Here is a 17,047-nt window from a genome sequence, read left to right on the forward strand (position 1 = left end):
GAGAGAGAGAGAGAGAGAGAGAGAGAGAGAGAGAGAGAGAGAGAGAGAGAGAGAGAGAGTGAGAGAGACAGTGAGAGAGACAGTGAGAGAGAGAGAGTGAGAGAGTCTTTCATTCTTAGCATCCATCAAGGTCTTTAGTACAGTATTGTGTATCTGTGTGGAAAATTCTCTCCATAAGGAAACTGTGTTCATAGAAACAGACGCCTGTTAGCTCAATCAGTGCCATTTTCAGTGTGAAATGCTGGAGTACAAAAGCTGCTTTGACACCTTCTCAGCTATATTGTGAGCATGACGGTGCTTTCAGATATCATCCATCTAACTGCATGTCGTACCTGGGAGAGTGTCTGCCATTTTGTCTTCTCCAAACTTTTTGATGACGAGGAAGGCGGAGCTGGGGTCGTCTAGAGTGCTCCACTCCAGCACCTGCTCCAGAACCTTCTCTTTGTAGTGTAATGGGCGTTCTGTTACAAAGACAAAATACATCAGTGTGTTGTGTCTACAAGTCAGTGTGTTGTGTCTGCTAATCAGTGTGTTGTGTCTACAAGGCAGTGTGTTGTGTCTGGTAGTCACTGTGTTGTGTCTGCTAGTTAGAGTGTTGTGTCTACAAGTCCGTGTGTTGTGTCTGCTATTCAATGTGTTGTGTCTGCTAGTCAGTGTGTTGTGTCTATTAGTCAGTGTGTTGTGTCTGGTAGTCACTGTGTTGTGTCTGCTAGTCAGTGTGTTGTGTCTGGTAGTCACTGTGTTGTGTCTGCTAGTCAGAGTGTTGTGTCTGGTAGTCAGAGTGTTGTGTCTGCTAGTCAGTGTGTTGTGTCTGCAAGTCAGTGTGTTGTGTCTGCTAGTCAGTGTGTTGTGTCTGCTATTCAATGTGTTGTGTCTGCTAGTCAGTGTGTTGTGTCTATTAGTCAGTGTGTTGTGTCTGGTAGTCAGAGTGTTGTGTCTACAATTCTGTAACAGAGACAACAAATCCGTTTGTTGAAAATATTACCCTCGCAGTTTAGAATGTTTTCAACACAATCCTGACAGATGTGGTTCAGCTGTACATTTTCCCAGAAAACGATTGCACAATCTTCATTATCACAGAACTATAACTGTCTAATACGCCATCAGGAAAAAATCCATTATCAATAGGTTGTTGTTTTTCCCTCCCCGATTTTTATAATTGTGTAGTTAAATTATCCTCTGCAAATCTGAACATGATTAGAAAACACACTCAAGTGCAAAATAGGCCTATTATCCTCACCCTGCTTGATGTGTGAGCAGGGTAACAGTACATACCATCAGCTAAAATCACGTGTACCCACCTCCCCTCGCCCCCCTGTATTCTATCAGTCTCTGCACACCCTGTTAATAGTTTTTCATATCCGAGGGAAACAAAACAAAATCCCGGGTGCGTAACTTGTGTAGAACAGAGTAGCTTATCTTTGCTCGGGGATCTGTGCAGACTCAGGCGAAAGGAATTAGTTACTCATTCTCACACCCCAAATATTAGCTTCCCCAATCGCTACCGATAACACCGTTTATCTACGGTTAACCATCAAAATGCGTAATTATCTTACACTTCCTCTTCTTCCCCTTTCCCCTTTATCAGTCATTAGCATAAAATGTGTCACAACAGCAGCTTTTGAACAGTTAAGCGATCTGGGATGTTCCAACGCAATAGCAAATCTGTTGTCTCCAGCAGGGAAAAATGTTGAACCATCATCAAATATGCTCTCTGTTCCCCGTGTACCACATTATTATTATTTTTGCAAAGGAAAAAACCTGACCAAGGTAACTTTGAAAGGGGGGGAACACGCAAACTCTCTGTGAACTGGTAAAAAAGTACACAGCAATGCCAGTTAAGGCTACTAGAACTATAATCCCATTAATTAATATCCATCATTAACACCTGCCACTAAATGCAGAGGTGTTACAGTATAATAATAATCTCAACTCGCGATTCAAGAAAAGGGGAAATGGCTAATTTATGACGTATGACGACGATGATATTAATGAATCACCATAGTATCATCAACCGAATGACGGTGAGCTGATCTCTTCACTTCTACAGCCACGGACACCGGTTCATAACTGAGATATTACTGTATACACCGGTTTCATAACTGTGATATTACTGTATACACCGGTTCATTACTGAGATATTACTGCATTCACCGGTTCATTACTGAGATATTACTGCATACACCGGTTGATTACTGAGATATTACTGCATACACCGTTTCATAACTGAGATATTACTGTATACACCGGTTCATTACTGAGATATTACTGTATACACCGGTCATTATGAGATATACTGCATACACCGGTTCATTACTGAGATATTACTGCTACACCGGTTCATTACTGGATATTACTGCATACACCGGTTGATTACTGAGATATTACTGCATACACTATTTCATTACCGAGATATTACTACATACACTACATGATTACTGAGATGCTACTACATACACTAGTTCATAACTGAGATACTTCAACAGCCTAATCTTCTGATCATTATGCCTTGAGAAGAGGAAAATGTGACCTGAATGAGAACAGCCTTTGAAACAGTGTCCTGGCCGTCAAACACCCATCTATCACTAATTGGATATACAGACAGATGACATCCATTACTAATTCAATGTACAGACAGGTGACATCCATCTCTAATTCAATGTACAGACAGATGACATCCATCTCTAATTCAATGTACAGACAGGTGACATCCATCTCTAATTCAATGTACAGACAGGTGACATGCATTCTAATTCAATGTACAGACAGATGACATCCATTACTAATTCAATGTACAGACAGGTGACATCCATCTCTAATTCAATGTACAGACAGATGACATCCATCTCTAATTCAATGTACAGAACAGGTGACATCCATCTCTAATTCAATGTACAAGACAGGTGACATCCATTCTAATTAATGTACAGACAGGTGACATCCATCTCTAATTCAATGTACAGACAGGTGACATCCATCTCTAATTCAATGTACAGACAGGTGACATCCATCTCTAATTCAATGTACAGACAGGTGACATCCATCTCTAATTCAATGTACAGACAGGTGACATCCATTCTAATTCAATGTACAGACAGGTGACATCCATCTCTAATTCAATGTACAGACAGGTGACATCCATTACTAATTGGATGTACAAACAGATGACATCCATCTCTAATTCAATGTACAGACAGGTGACATCCATTACAATTGGATGTAAACAGGTGACATCCATCTCTTATTCAATGTACAGACAGGTGACATCCATTACTAATTGGATGTACAAACAGGTGACATCCATCTCTAATTCAATGTACAGACAGGTGATATCCATCTGCTTAATTTCAATGTACAGACAGGTGACATCCATCTCTAATTCAATGTACAGACAGGTGACATCCATTACTAATTGGATGTACAAACAGATGACAGTTCAGTTAGGAGAAAAGATGGCGACGACAGAGATAATCGCCTCGCTTCGAGTCCTTAGGAATCTATCCAGTATTTTTTTTTTTATGTATTATTTCTTACATTGTTACCCCAGGAAATCTTAAGTCTTATTACATACAGCCGGGGAGAACTATTGGATATAAGAGCAACGTCAACATACCAACATTATGACCAGGAACACGACTTTCCCGAAACGGATCCTCTGTTTGGACCACCACCCAGGACAATGGATCTAATCCCAGAAGCCGACCCAAGACAACGGCACCGCAGAAGGGGCAGACGGAGCGGCCTCCTGATCAGGCTCCGTAGACGTGCACATCGCCCACCGCTCCCGAGTATACTACTCGCCAATGTCCAGTCTCTTGACAAAAAGGTAGACGAAATTCGAGCAAGAGTTGCCTCCCAGAGAGACATCAGAGATTGTAACATTCTCTGTTTCACGAAAACATGGCTCTCTCGGGAAGGCAACGGTTCAGCCACCGTGCTTCTCCATGCATCGTGCCGACAGAGATAAACATCTCTCTGGGAAGAAGAAAGGCTGGGGTGTATGCTTCATGATTAAAGACTCATGGTGTAATCATAACAACATACAGGAACTCAAGTCCTTCTGCTCACCCAACCTAGAATTCCTCACAATCAAATGCCTGCCATATTACCTTCCAAGATAATTCTCGTTAGTTATCGTCACAGCTGTGTACATTCCCCCTCAAGCAGACACCAAGATGGCACTAAAGGAACTTCACAGGACTCTATGTAAACTGGAAACCATATAACCTGAGGCTGCATTTATTTTAGCTGTTTTGAGAACAAGGTTACCTAAATTCTATCAGCATATTGATTGCACTACATGTAGGGGTAATACACTCGACCACTGCTACTCTAACTCCATTCGACAAATCCGACCACAACGCCATCTTGCTCCTACTGTCTTATAGGCAGGAACTCAAATAGGATGTACCAGTGACTAGAACCATTCAACGCTGGTCTGACCAATCGGAATCCACGCTTCAAGATTGTTTAGATCACGTGGACTGGAATATGTTCCAGTCAGCCTCAGAGAATAACATCAACCTATACGTTGACTCTGTGAGTGAATTTATAAGAAAGTGCATTGGAGATGTTTTACCCACTGTGACTATTAAAACCTACCCTAACCAGAAACCGTGGAAAGATTGCAGCATTCGCGCAAAACTGAAAGCGCAAACCACCGCATTAACCATGGAAAGAGGTTTGGGAAAATGGCTGAATATAAACAGCGTAGTTATTCCCTCCGCAAGGCAATCAAACAAGCGAAATGCTGGTACAGGTACAAAGTGGAATCGCAATTCAACGGCTCAGACACGAGACGTACGTGGAAGGGTCAACAGGAAATCACGGACTACAAAAATGAAACCAGCCATGTCACAGACACCGACGTCACGCTTCCAGACAAACTAAACACCTTCTTTACCCGCTGCGAGGATAATACAGCGCCACCGTCGCAGCCCGCTAACAATAACTGCGCCCCCCCCCCCCCTCTCCTTCTCCGTGGCCGACGTGAGTAAAACATTTAAACGTGTTAACCCTCGCAAGGCTGCTGACCCAGACGGCATCCCTAGCCGCGTCCTCAGATCATGCGCAGACAAGCTGGCTGGTGTGTTTACTGACATATTCAATCTCTCCCTTTCCCAGTTTAATGTCCCCATATGCTTTAAGGTGGCCGCCATTGTTCCTGTACCCAAGAAGGCAAAGATAACTGAACTAAATGACTACCACCCCGTAGTACTCTCTTCTGTCATCATGAAGGGATTTGAGAGACTAGTCAAGGATCATATCACCTCCACCTTACAGGCCACCCTAGACCCACTTCAGTTTGCACACCGCCCTAACAGGTCCACAGATGATGCAATCACCATCACACTGCACACTGCCCTATCCCATCTGGACTAGAAGAATAGCTATGTACAGTGGTTCCTCCTTTAAAAGTTGCATCATACGGTGGCACACCTTGCATGCTGCCGCAGCATTCTGTGGCACATCATTTCATTCTCAGACAATTTTTCTGTTATTGCAAGTTATTGCTAGTTTGACCACCCTAGGGCATCTTTGAGAAGAATTTGATCGTATTCCGTATTGGCATTACCAGAGAATTTAAAACCTTTTTTGTAATAACATACTATATGGGATTGATTTTAAGATATGTGGCTTAATTAATTTGATAATATTATGGTGTTTCTATTCAGAGAAAAATGAAAAACGAAACCCTCAGTGTTTCCGTTAGGATGGAATGGAAAATATGGCGCTGTACAATGTGACGGTCGGGAGTAGGCAACAGGATTGGAGGATTCTACATTGTTTGCCTTCATTAGACAACTTTGTTACAATATTTCTGTAAATCAGTGATATTTATTCCCATAGTAATTTGTTATGGATCCATAACTACATCAACATCTGCATTTTGAAAGAGTCCCATGTTAACTACAGTATGTATTGTAGAGTACAGTAGCCTAATAAACAAATAAACACATTTGGTTAATAAAATAATGACAAAAAAAAAACATCTTCAAAATGCAGATGTTGATGTAGTTATGGATCCATAACTACCCCAGTTGAGGTGATGTTCTTCGGCTTGCAAGCATCCTCCTTTTCCTCCAAACAGTTCTATTTTTGTTTCATCAGACCAGAGGATATTTCTCCAAAAAGTACGATCTTTGTTCCCATGTGCAGTTGCAAACTGTAGTCTGGCTATTTTATGGTGATTTTGGAGCAGTGGTCTTTCAGGTTTTCAGGTTTTGAGTTTTCAGTGGTCTTTCAGGTTTTGCTGAGCGGAATTTCAGGTTATGTCGATATAGGACTCATTTTACTGTGGATAATGATACTTTTGTACCTCTTTCCTCCAGCATCTTCACAAGGTCCTTTGCTGTTGTTCTGGGATTGATTTGAACCTTTCACACCAAAGTATGTTCATCTCTAGGAGACAGAACGCATCTCCTTCCTGAGCTGTATGACGGCTGCGTGGTCCCATGGTGTTTATTCTTGCGTACTATTGTTTGTACAGATGAACGTGGTACCTTCAGGCATTTGGAAATTGCTCCCAAGGATGAACCAGACTTGTGGAGGTTTCCAGTTTTTGGCTGATTTGTTTTGATTTTCCCATGATGTCAAGCAAAGAGGCACTGAGTTTGAAGGTAGGCCTTGAAATACATCCACAGGTACACCTCCAATTGACTCAAATGATGTCAATTAGCCTATCAGAAGCTTATAAAGCCATGACATAATTTTCTGGAATTTTCCAAGCTGTTTAAAGGCACAGTCGACTTAGTGTATGTATACTTCTGACCCACTGGAATTGTGATACAGTGAATTATAAGTTAAATAATATGTCTGTAAACAATTGTTGAAAAAATGACTTGTGTCATGCACAAAGTAGATGTCCAAACTGACTTGCCAAAACTATAGTTTGTTAACAAGAAATGTGTGGAGTGGTTGAAAAACAAGTTTTAATGACTCCAACCTAAGTGTATGTAAACTTCCAACTTCAACTGTAGCTCGGCTATTAGACAATTCTTTAGTAAAGGTTGAATAGTATATTGTTCAGCTAATAGCTCATCCAGCTATGCTTGTGAAAAACTAATAATCGTGATTTTCCCCCTTCCCACGTAAAAAAATTCCAATTGACAAAGTGTTTTTAGCCACAATCGGCACCAACCCCAATTAATACATTTGGGCACAGTCGTTAGCGTGCTGGACTTTGGGCTAGAATGTTCAGGGTTCGAAACCTGCTCCCTGCTTGCTATAATGCATGGGTTTGATACACCTGGTATTGGATATGGGTGAAAAAAAACTTGCTAAATAGCGATTTTCGTAAATTAACTTTATGACAAAAAAAATTCACAATCGTTTGTCTCTACATTAACTAACATATTCCTCCACAATTGTAATTTTTTTGCTTGACTCGTTATGACGTTATAACTACATACATTTGCTTCCCCGTAATGTTTTGTCAGCCATCTTTGCTGAAGTCATCGGGGATGGGTGGCCCGTGTGAAATTCGTCATTGGAACCATTCGATATGATTGGTCAAATAAAAACCTTGGGACTCAAATGCATAATGAGTGCTCTAACTCTCCCTTGTGGTGGTCTGGAGCAATGAAGCCGTGACGCTGGGTACCTCTAACTCCCCCTTGTGGTGGTCTGGAGCAATGACGCCGTGACGCTGGGTACCTCTATGTCCCGCGCTGTAGCTCGCAACTTTTAAAGGAGGAACCACTGTAAGAATGCTGGAAGCCCTGGGCTTCAACCCCACCCTGTGCAATTGGGTCCTGGACTTTCTGACGGGCCACCCCCAGGTGGTGAAGGTAGGAAACAACATCTCCACCTCGCTGATCCTCAACACTGGGGACCCACAAGGGCGCGTGCTCAGCCCCCTCCTACACTCCCTTTTCAACCACGACTGCAGGGCCATGCACGCCTCCAACTCAATCATCAAGTTTGCAGAAGGCACAACAGTAGCAGGCTTAATTACCTACAACGACGAGACAGCCTACAGGGAGGAGGTGAGGGCACTCGGAGTGTGGTGTCAGGCAAACAACCTCTCACTCAACGTCAACAAAACTAAGTAGATGATCCACATCGAAGGGACAGCAGTGGAGAAAGTGGAAATGTTTAAGTTCCTCGGTGTACACATCAACGACAAACTGAAATGTGTGGCATAACAGCGCCTCTTCAACCTCAGGAGGCTGAAGAAATTTGGCTTGTCACCCAAAACCTTGACTAACTTTTACAGATCCACAATCGAAAGCATCCTGTCGGGCTGTATCAGAACCTGCTACGGCAACTGCACCGCCGTCAACCGCAAGGCTCTCCAGAGGGTGGTGCAGTCTGCACAACACATCACCGGGGGTAAACTACCTGCCCTCCAGGACACCTACACCACCCGATGTCACAGAAAGGTCAAAAAGATCATCAAGGACAACAACCACCCGGGCCACTGCCTGTTCACCCCGCTATCATCCAGAAGGCGAGGTCAGTACAGGTGCATCAAAGCTGGGACCGAGAGACTGAAAAACAGTTTCTATCTCAAGGCCATCACACTGCTAAACAGCCATCACTAACTCAGAGGCTGCTGCCTACATTGAGACCCAATCACTGGCCACTTTAACAAATGGATCACAAGTCACTTTAAATAATATCACTTTAATCATGTTTACATATCTAACATTACCATCTATTTCATACCATCTACTGCACCTTGCCTATGCCGCTCGGCCATCACTCATCCATATATTTATACATACATACATATTCTCATTCACCCCCTTTAGATGTGTGTATTAGGTAGTTGTTGGGGAACTGTTAGATTACTTGTTAGATATTACTACATGGTCGGAACCAGAAGCACAAGCATTTCGCTACACTCATATTAACATCTGCTAACCATGTGTATGTGACCAATACAATTTGATTTGATTTGAAAAGTTTGAAAAAATGTCGAGAGGGAATAAGCGAAGTTATTTCCCTTCTTCCCGATATTATTTACAGCACTGTCTACATATTTACATATTTCATTTATCCAACCTTCGCTATTCGTGAAACCCCATGTTTTTCTGACTTCAGAAACCTTCCCTCTGGAGACATGAAAGAAATGCTGTCTCCACAGCTTCTATGTAGCATTAATGACCAGTTGATCATCTCTTTGTTGTCACATACCCAGTTCTCCGTTCTCAATGACCTCGAACGTGGTCCAGAGGTCGACCGGGTTCGTGACCACGTTCCTCGTAACCAGCGTGGACTCTGCCAGCTCGTCTGACCTCATGGTAGGAGACAACTACCACAACACAACCACAAAGATGTTAGAGAGAGGAGAGGAAACAATCACATCTTAGCAGGACTGGGTTAATTTCCATTGCAGTCCATTTAAATTCACCCAGGAAGTGAACTGAAATCACAGTACATTCTTAAAATGGAAGGTCCATTAACTTGCTGAATTGAATACATTTAAATAGAATGGCTGCAACCCTGCATGTTAGCTATCCACATCAGATAATTAGGGACTGGACGAAAGGTTGGGCATTTGTATCACGGTCAAAGATTTTCCCTCACTTGCAGTCTGGAAATGGAGAACACAAAACTCTACCTCTGTTTGTGAAAGAGTCTGCACAGAAACTATTCTGTAATCATAGTGTAGAGGTGAACAGAAAGTAAAGAACAAGCATGACTCAAGAGAGAAGAAAATAACTGTTAATGTCGCAGTGAGTCGTAAAACAGTCCACTCTTACACCCCCCCCCCCTTTTCCAACCCACTGCTGTTCCACACCTGCAAAATAAATCCATTACCTGCAGCTTACCAATGCCTCTGATTAAACGCAATTACTCAAACAATTATATCAGAAGTGTCTTTGATTAGCTCGCTTTTGATTTATTTCGGTGGCAGTAATCCCATCAGGTTTAACCACCAACGTCTCGGCCCTATTCTATCACGCCCTCCACTTCTCCACTCCCTCTCTCTCTCTATTCCATCTATCCCTTGCTCTGTACCTCTAACTCCCCCAGACCCCATTACACTACCTCCACCTTTTCCTTCTACTCCCTTTATCCCTCGCTCTCTCCCTCCAACTTATACACTCCCCTCTTTCTCACCCTTTACCACACAACACACACACACACACACACACACACACACACACACACACACACACACACACACACACACAACACACACACACACACACACACACACACACACACACACACACAACACACACACACACACATACACATACACAACACATACCACACCATTCACATTCACACACACACACCTTTACCTTGATTAAGCAGCAGTTCTCCGGCTCCCTCCTCTCCAGGTACACCTCAAAGATCAAGTCCCCGGCCGGAGAGAACTAAATAGAAGGAGAGAAAGAGGGAGAGAAAGAGAGAGAGAAACAGAGGAGAAAGAAAAAACACAACATTCGGATTAATTGGCTTTTGTTCTGAATTCCCACCTCGGTGTGGCCTGAGCCTAAACAGAGGGAACCAAGGGAAGCATTACACGATTTGAGGAGAGTGGTAGAGGTCGTATTCTGAGCTACAGGCAAAACTAAATATAGTGCTTTTAATTGATGCGATGTTTTGGCAGAATGAGGGAAGCAAGCCAGAGGAAGTCAGAGAGGTGGAAAGGGGGGGTAAGGGCTTCTAATGTAGTCAACATTTCTGCCAAACTTTATAATATCCCAATCAAGTGTTCAGTCTCTCAATCAGGGATGAATATTAACTTGAGCTAACTCTGACCTTTGATTCGTGATTTGGAGTCAATGGAATGTCTGTGTGGAAATCTGAAGCATGTAGATCAAGTAATGATACTCCTCTTAGGACTTTGATATTATTTTAGATTTAACACTGGGACAAATGTATTTTTCAATCTGTGAGAATCCGGTCTGTTCTATACCATTAAGGTAACATACTGTAATCGGCCACATACAGAGATTCTTAAACATACGCAAGAGGCTTTGGAGAAGTCCTTGGGAACCTGCAGACTATCACAGCTGACACTTCTCTTAATTTCCCTTCAACCTTGCTCCGGCATTGTAATACAACAGCAGAGAGGCCATTGGACACAAAGGGACATTGGACACAAAGGGACATTGGACACAAAGTGACATTGCATCAAGAGTCATATACATTATGTCTCTGTCCTTGTCCTCTGTTCTCTCACTTCACAAAAAAAAAGTAAGATCGGGTTATCATGAGCAAACCAACTTCTGAGACAAAAGTGAAAAGTCTGCCATCCTAGGAAACATTTCTTCTCAACTTTGAACTAAACAACCTATGATGTCTTCAACAACAGTAAGCCAGAGAGAAAATATTGTAAACAAGCGGAATGTGAGAAGTTGTGGCATGAAGGTCATACTTGACGGAGAGATCTTGGGAAAGACAAATGCCATGACAATGGCCGGGCTGCACAGGAAAAAATAATAAGTTGGCCTATGACATGTCGTCATTATAACAGGTAGAGTCGTGTGTGTGTGTGTGTGTGTGTGTGTGTGTGTGTGTGTGTGTGTGTGTGTGTGTGTGTGTGTGTGTGTGTGTGTGTGTGCGTGCGTGCGCATGAGTGCGTGCATGTGTTCCACACCGGAAGAGATTACAGCCCACAGACAAAGAGCTGTTCCATTAGCAGAACTAAGGAGAGGAAAGAGGAGACAAACACTGAAGAGGAGATGGTGGAAGCTGGTGCAGGGAATGACAGAGGGATGGAGAGGGGGAGAACAGGAAGTAGAGAAGAATAAGGCCAGAGGGGGTGTGGTATAAGGCCAATACACCATGTCTAAGGGCTGTTCTTACGCACGACGCAACACGGAGTACCTGGATATGGCCATTCACCATGGTATATTGGCCATATACCACAAACCCCCGAGATGCCTTAATGCTATCATGAACTGGTTATGCAGCACGGAGTGCCTGGATAGAGCCAATCGCCATGGTTTATTGGCCATACAGTACACCACAAACCCCTGAGATGCCTTACATATTATAAACTGGTTAGCAACGTAATTTGAACAGTAAAAATATATTGTTTTGGTCATACCCGTGGTATAGGGTCTGATATACCACGGGTGTCAGCCAATCAGCATTCAGGGCTAGAACCACCAGTTTATAATTTCTAATAATATAATTATGAATGCTGATTGGCTAAAAGCCGTATAATCCGGTCCTTGACTACCCCCAACAGCACAGATTTGTGTTGTAGCCCCGGACAAACATACCCAATTCATTATTTGGGGCCTGATGATTAGTTGACAAGTTGAATCCAGACAAAAGTGTGTTTGTCCGGGGCTACAATCCAACTGTGCTGTTGGGGGTACTTGAGGACCGGAGTTGGGATCCACTGGCCTACAGTATGATGGCATTAGTCTTATGGGCATTTGCAATGCACCCCTTGACAATGAGCATCTGAAGCAGAGACAAGCTTAACTCACACACATTGTTTACATATTGTTCAGCTATATGTTCTCCACCCCCAAAAAAACTGTAGGCCTATGGCAGCATTGGCATTACATGCCATTATCAGCTGCAAAATGGGTTCACATGGCTGACATCTTGACAAAATAGTTATAATCTAATAATACAACACAGAAACACAGACAAATTAGAGACATATTCCCTTCCTCTCTTTATTGCAGGATCATGACATGATTATTAATCAACATCAACACTAGTTCATCCCAAATAATAGTTAAGTTAACAATTAAAACAAGTTCAAACACTTAACTTCAAATAAATTACTATTTCATATAATTCCAAAGTCTACAAGTAAGCTAACTCATATGTAAAGGTTAGATTTTTTTTTACTAAAATATCGCTTCAGGTATAATAAAATAAGTCCATACCAGAAATTTACAACATCGCTCCACTGATCCCTGATCTACTGATTAAGAAGACGTCTGTTCCAGCCCATTATTATCATAATTGATTATTAACTAATTAGGTTTGATACATTGAATCAGGTGTGTTAGTGCTGGGTTGGAACAGAAGCGTGCAACACCCAGCAGGGTTGGTCTGCTCCAGTCGTAATAGGATTATACATTGTGTGTGACTTTTAAACTGTATTTAGGTTTACAAAATGTGCTAACATAGCTAGGTATGCATATTCCATGGTATACTAGGATGTACCCTTTTTTTCTCGGGACATTCATTAGGACTTCTTCATCTGCAGACAGGGTTTTACGGCTCTCTGTATCTGAGGACAGACAACATCACAAAAGAAACAGTCTTCATTATAATCAAATTAGACAGCCCTGAATATTATGTTGCTATATCTCTCTGTCCTCAGTTTTTCCTCGCTAGGGACTGGACCTGGAGAATAGGTTCATAATGTACTCCCACAAATGTAAATAAAGGTGAACTAAGTAAACATGTATATCCCCCCTATTCAGAGGGTATATCCCCCCCCTACTCTCCCTTCTCTGACAGCTGGAAGTGCTAACATTAGCTAATCCTTTCACACTCTTCCATTGCTGTTAGCTAGCTACCTATATACAAATGCATTTGGAGTTACAATGATAAATATATCAAGATAACTAACCAGCTAATATGAAGTTAGCAAGCTGGTGATATTTGATTTACATTGCTAGCTATACAGTATGTAAAGTTAGCTAGCTAACATTACGAGAGCAGCACATTGGAGTTAGCCTGCACACTATGTTTCTGTGGAAAGCGAGCTAATAATACATCGTGTTTTATCATTATCAAAATATATTTACTTGCTTGAATGGGTTCTTCCACTGCCTCCGTTTTCTGGGTCGCTAGAAAAACTAAATAATGGGCAATCTTCCAGAAGTTTCCGGAAGAAAACTTGCTAGCTACTTCAGTGGATGTTGAACACATTTCTACCGACAAATGAACACATATCTAGTGGCAAATGTGTTAAATTATATAGATGACATGAAAGGGATAATCAACTCTGGGCTCCATGTGTTCATTGAAAAATGATGCATCTGCATGCAAGGTCAGTTCCATTCCGCTAGCACGTTGTGAAACACACCTTTCACGTTGTTCAATAGTTTCCATAGAACGCATAGCCCCTCGTTGATTACCACTTACTTATGCAGCTGGTTGAGACAGTACCACACATTAAACCACTTCCATCAATTGCCCTGATAACTATACAGTCCATGTGTGACGGACATTTTGAAATGCTGAGTCTTGGCCCCCAGTTAAAGCACACTTCAGTTTGTCTTGACAACAATCACTCTCAGCTGTGGAAACGAGAGAGGAAGAGAAAGGTTTAGAGGTGTTTCTATGCATCGTGGTTCTTATTCCTTCCTCTCCACAGGAAACGGGAAGGTCACAGTAGATTGAAGTGAAGGATAAGCACACAGGTCCCATGTGGCTCAGTTGGTAGAGCATGGTGCTTGCAACACCAGGGTTGTGGGTTTGATTCCCACAGAGGAACAGTACAAAAAAGTATGGAGATATATGTACTCGTTACTGTAAGTCGCTCTGCGTAAGAGCATCTGCTAAATGATTAAAATGCCAAATGTAAACGTACAGTATATCATAATGAATAGGCAGAGTTTAGCCATAGAAGTAAGAATGGATAGAAAGGGTGTTTCAAGTGAATGATAACAAAATGGGTGGACTGGCAGACATTTTGAGTGTACCGATGCCAGGAAGTAAAAGCAGGTGTGCTGTGATTTGTTGAGTCAACAATTTTTATGAGCCACATCAGTTAGAACCATTTGAGTGAACATTCTACATTACCATGGCAATCCAGCCTCAGTTGAATGAACATTCTACATTACCATGGCAATCCAGCCTCAGTTGAATGAACATTCTACATTACCATGGCAATCCAGCCTCAGTTGGTAGAACATTCTACATTACCATGGCAATCCAGCCTCAGTTGAATGAACATTCTACATTACCATGGCAACCCAGCTTCAGTTGGTAGAACATTCTACATTACCATGGCAATCCAGCACCAGTTGATAGAACATTCTACATTACCATGGCAACCCAGCTTCAGTTGGTAGAACATTCTACATTACCATGGCAATCCAGCACCAGTTGATAGAACATACCAAAATACCATGGCAATTATTGCGTCACAATACCAGGCAGCCATTGGGAGTGTAGACATGAGTTCACCAGTCAAATTGCCAGTAAAAATATGTCTGCCCACCTTTATCGAGTTAACTCAGCCAGAGACGAGAGAACGAGGGAGGAAAGAAAACAAAGAGGGTTGTTTTGCTGGCGCCCTCACTCGAACTTAAAGTGCTTTCTGACGCATGAAGTCGAGGAGAAAATAACGGAAAGAAAAGAGGGGGAGGGGGAAGAAAAAGGACATTGCTCAAGCCTAGTGGGTGTGTGTGTGTGTACCCTCCACTCTAAGAGCTAACCCAACAGCCTGAGCTAACAGGTGCTAGGCTAGGCACTAGGCTAATCACGCTGCTGCACAGCAAGCCACTAACAATGAACACCACCACATGTTAGAGCTAGCCTTAAATTCCTCGCCCTCCCTGAGAGAGCCAGTCTTTCCTAAAAGCTTTAAATTGAATATCTGATACGTCTATTTTCCTCTTTCCCCTGGTCTCTCAATCATGTTACCAGGTTACTAAAAACCTCCACTTTTAGTACATGAGACATTTGTCTAGCTCTCTTGCGTTTTTCAGGGGGCAATTTTCCCACAATAGCGTTAACCTTTTAGTTCAATTGGCCAGATTCATTCTGACAGCCTCTGGAAACCAACTTAAGGAGGGGGGGGGGAAAAACAACCACTTTCAACACTGTTCAACCACTTTCAACACTTTGTACAAACACTTCAACGTCAGCAGGCAGCATAAGGTTTGAAGATTAATTTGTTTTCCAGGTTATCTGAACAAATGGTTTCCTGCAGCGCATGCGTCCAGGCATAAAGTAGCAGACAGTTATAAAGGTGAACAGTCATACAAACCCTCTCATTGCCCTCTGACTCCGTCCAAACAACACCCTCCCTCCCTCAATCATTACATAACAGGAAGACAGTTAAAATGCATTTCCGACCTTAGAGCTCAGCTAACACACACACACACAAAGCGGTCCAGAGGTCTGATTGTGTTTGTCAGTGAAGCTAAACAGGTTGACTTACTATGGTGTCTTTCTTGTCGTTCCATCGTGTGATGAAACTGTTCTCACTCTCCATCTGCTTGAGTTGGTCCTCGTTGACCTGGGTAATACACACACACACACACACAACAGTTAAAATGCATTTCCGACCTTAGAGCTCAGCTAACACACACACACACAAAGCGGTCCAGAGGTCTGATTGTGTTTGTCAGTGAAGCTAAACAGGTTGACTTACTATGGTGTCTTTCTTGTCGTTCCATCGTGTGATGAAACTGTTCTCACTCTCCATCTGCTTGAGTTGGTCCTCGTTGACCTGGGTAATACACACACACACACACATCCATGCGAACAGACGCAGCATTCCCAATGATTAAGGGAATGGAAGATGAATGGTAAGGTGAACGGAGGGATGAATGAAGAACGTCCTCCTCTAGGTGGGAAAAAGAGAGGAGCCAGGGTTCCGGAAAGAATTAGTGTGACATAAGAACGCTCTGAAACTTAAAACTCATGTTTTAACGTTCAGACATTCACTGGTTTAGAGTTTTCAGACACTCTACTGGTTTAAGTTTCAGACACTCCAACTTGGCTTAAGTTCAGACACTCACTGGCTTAGTTCAGACACTAACTGGTTTAAGTTTCAGACACCATCACGTGGTTTAAGTTTCAGACACTCACTGGTTTAGTGTCAGACACTCACTGGCTTTAAGTTTTCAGACACTCACTGGCTTAAGTTTCAGACACTCACTGGTTTAAGTTTTCAGACACACTCACTGGTTTAAGTTCCAGACACTCAGTCTGTTTAAGTTTCAGACACTCAATGGTTTAGTTTCAGACACATCATGGTTTATAGTGTCAGACACTCACTGGTTTAAGTTTTCAGACACTCAACTGTTTAAGGTTTAGACCACCACATGGTTAAGTTTCAGACCTCACTGGTTTAGTGTCAGACTATCAATGTTTTCAGACACTCACTGTTTAGAGTTTCAGAAGTCCTGGTTAGTGTAGACCTCAC

The 17,047-nt window shown here is 42.4% G+C and overlaps 1 protein-coding gene across 1 annotated transcript in view; it reads right to left on the minus strand.

Annotated features, from left to right (window-relative positions):
* The window catches only part of LOC112071308 (arf-GAP with Rho-GAP domain, ANK repeat and PH domain-containing protein 2-like), a 149,494-nt gene that overhangs the window by 15,033 nt on the left and 117,414 nt on the right, over positions 1–17,047 (minus strand). The window contains 4 exon segments of the mRNA XM_070439339.1: positions 333–461; positions 9,142–9,259; positions 10,260–10,334; positions 16,271–16,348. Coding sequence (XP_070295440.1) covers positions 333–461; positions 9,142–9,259; positions 10,260–10,334; positions 16,271–16,348 — 400 coding nt within the window.

The sequence above is a fragment of the Salvelinus sp. IW2-2015 genome, unplaced genomic scaffold (assembly GCF_002910315.2).
Source record: "Salvelinus sp. IW2-2015 unplaced genomic scaffold, ASM291031v2 Un_scaffold1577, whole genome shotgun sequence".
NCBI lineage: Eukaryota > Metazoa > Chordata > Actinopteri > Salmoniformes > Salmonidae > Salvelinus > Salvelinus sp. IW2-2015.